At 48.4% G+C, this 2243-nt stretch overlaps 1 protein-coding gene across 1 annotated transcript; it reads right to left on the bottom strand.

Moving 5' to 3' along the window:
- Positions 1–384: 384 nt before the first annotated feature.
- ASPRV1 (aspartic peptidase retroviral like 1) lies at positions 385–1158 on the bottom strand. The gene has a single exon (XM_043980651.1). The coding sequence runs from the start codon at positions 1141–1143 to the stop codon at positions 385–387; it is 759 nt and encodes a 252-aa protein (XP_043836586.1). The 5' UTR covers positions 1144–1158.
- Positions 1159–2243: the final 1085 nt, after the last annotated feature.

Genomic DNA, 2243 nt, shown 5'->3' with positions numbered 1-2243 from the left:
CCTGAAGGCTTAATATAATTTTCTCTAGTGGATGGTATTGGGGACTAAAGCCCATTCTAAAAAGAGTGGAATTCTAGCCCCCTGTTAGATACAGCTTTTCTGGTTGTTAAAGTCTTTGCAACAGGGAACAAGATGACAAAAGAAGGAAGCCATCTACCCAGGGACCACTTCTGTAATGAATGCAGGCCTTTGCTCCTTCCCTCCCACCCCACAGCTACAGACACAGATCTGAGTCCTGTAAGAAGGAAGGAGAAGAAGAAGATTGGTTCTAGAAGGTTGGACAATTATAACTCCTACTGGGGATGTTTTCTACCCTTCTCCCCCCTCCCTCACCCCTCACCTCCCATCAGCAGGTCTCCCAGACCCTAAGTAAAGAGAAACTCTTCAATTGTCAGAGATCTCTTCTATGAGCTCCAGGTCAAACTCTTCTTCTAGGGAGCCTCCAACAGGAAGAAGACGGAACTTCTTTCCTCTCAGGGTACATGTGCGGTGCTTGAAGTCCAAGATGGCACCATGGTCTTGGAGTACGTCTGTTCCGATAATGGCTTCTTCTGTGCTTGCATTGGCCACCAAGAATTCAGCCTCCATTTCAAGCTTTCCCAGGGTCACGGTGGTATCCCAGATGCCCAAGATCTTCATCTCAGCCCCATTGGCCACTTTTACCACATTTTCAAAGGGTCTGAGGGTGTCCAAGTCTCCATCAGTGGCCTGCTCCCACAAGTCTGGATGGACCACTGACACCTGGGCTCCAGAGTCCACTAGGAACCTCACAGGAATACCCTCAATTTTCCCTTTGAGGTAATATCCCTTGCCCATACTGTTGGCAAATACAATCACCTTGGGACCATGAGCTTGCCTATGCTCAAGGTCACTGTCAGAACGGAAGGCATCAGCAAGAGCATCTTTCACAGCCTCACAGTCACCTTTGGCCTCTGGGCTAAGTCCTGTGTAGACATCCAGGGCGTCTCCTTTGAGAGACTCAGTCAGGAACTTCATCTGAGTAGAATCATCCCAGTTGTTGAGGTCACTAATGACATTGAATTGGTGCAGCCATCGGTCCACATTTAGATTGTGTCCATCAAAGGGTTCAGGGGTAAAGGCATAGCCCTTCCCATCCCTACCTCTGGTTCTTCTTCCAGCCATGATGGTGCTCTCTACTGGACTTCCGTGAACAGTCCACAGAAGGCAGATTAACCCGCAGAGCAGGACAGGAGCAATCACGGTGGTGTCCAAGGCAGGTCTCAGCAGTAACTGGGACAACCCTTCAGCAGCCTGAAGAGTTGGAGCTTCTGGACCTCTGGTAAGCACAAGGAACCCTGGAGTCCTCTTGGGCACCTAGTGATGGATTCCTTCTCTTCAGCTGCTCTGTGCTGGCTGAGGTGGCTGGAACAAAGCTTTCCTTCTGCAGCAGGCTGTGCCTTTTTGATTCCTAACGTACCACCTGAGGCTACCCAGTTTTCCTTTGTTGTGTGAAGCTCCACCCCCTTATTACTCCACCCCATGCGGAGCATCCTGACAGACTAGCAGGGTAAGTGCCCCACCTTTGCTACATCTATCCCAGAGACCCAGCTGCATCTATGCCATTGATTTGGAAGAAAGAGCACCCAGGGTTACAAGGGACCCTCCCCCCGCCACTGCCTCACTCAGTCACCCTCCCCAGCACGTACCAAAGAATAACAGATTGGGAAATGGAGGAAGTCTTGATAGTCAAGTGTACATCAAGTGTACTTTGTTGAACATGTTACAGTGGAGATCCCTTCATGTATATTTTGGATTAGGTGCCTTCTTTCAGTAGCTTCCAAGTCTCAAATTCTGTGATGAGTCAGAGGAGATGGAAGAGAGACCCTCTGCCCCCACCCCAACAATTAGAAAAAGGAAGATGGCTGTCTCCTTGAAGGCATTTCAATATTATCCAAGATTGAAGAAAAGTCCAGGGACCCAAAGAGGAAATTTAACCATGTCCAGGGTCTCCCAGAGAGTGAGTAGCAGAAGTGGGATGTGAACATCCATCATCCAGTTGTCTTTCAAACACATTGTGATAAATCTGGGGGACAGGGTCAAAAGCCAAGAATACACATGAAATAAGTTAAACTATATGCCTAGATCTCTTTATTACATGAAAATAAGGGCATTTGTAGGGTTTTTCTTACAATAGGAATGCATGCATGGCACACACACACACACTCACACACACACACACACACACACACACACACACACACACACACACACACACACACCCC

The sequence above is a fragment of the Dromiciops gliroides genome, chromosome 2 (genome assembly GCF_019393635.1).
Source record: "Dromiciops gliroides isolate mDroGli1 chromosome 2, mDroGli1.pri, whole genome shotgun sequence".
Lineage (NCBI taxonomy): Eukaryota > Metazoa > Chordata > Mammalia > Microbiotheria > Microbiotheriidae > Dromiciops > Dromiciops gliroides.
This window is presented reverse-complemented; position numbering and strand designations above follow the sequence as displayed.

Excerpts from the sequence above, each read along its gene's own strand:
- ASPRV1 (XM_043980651.1), bottom strand. The coding sequence starts at position 1,143 with ATGGCTGGAAGAAGAACCAGAGGTAGGGATGGGAAGGGCTATGCCTTT.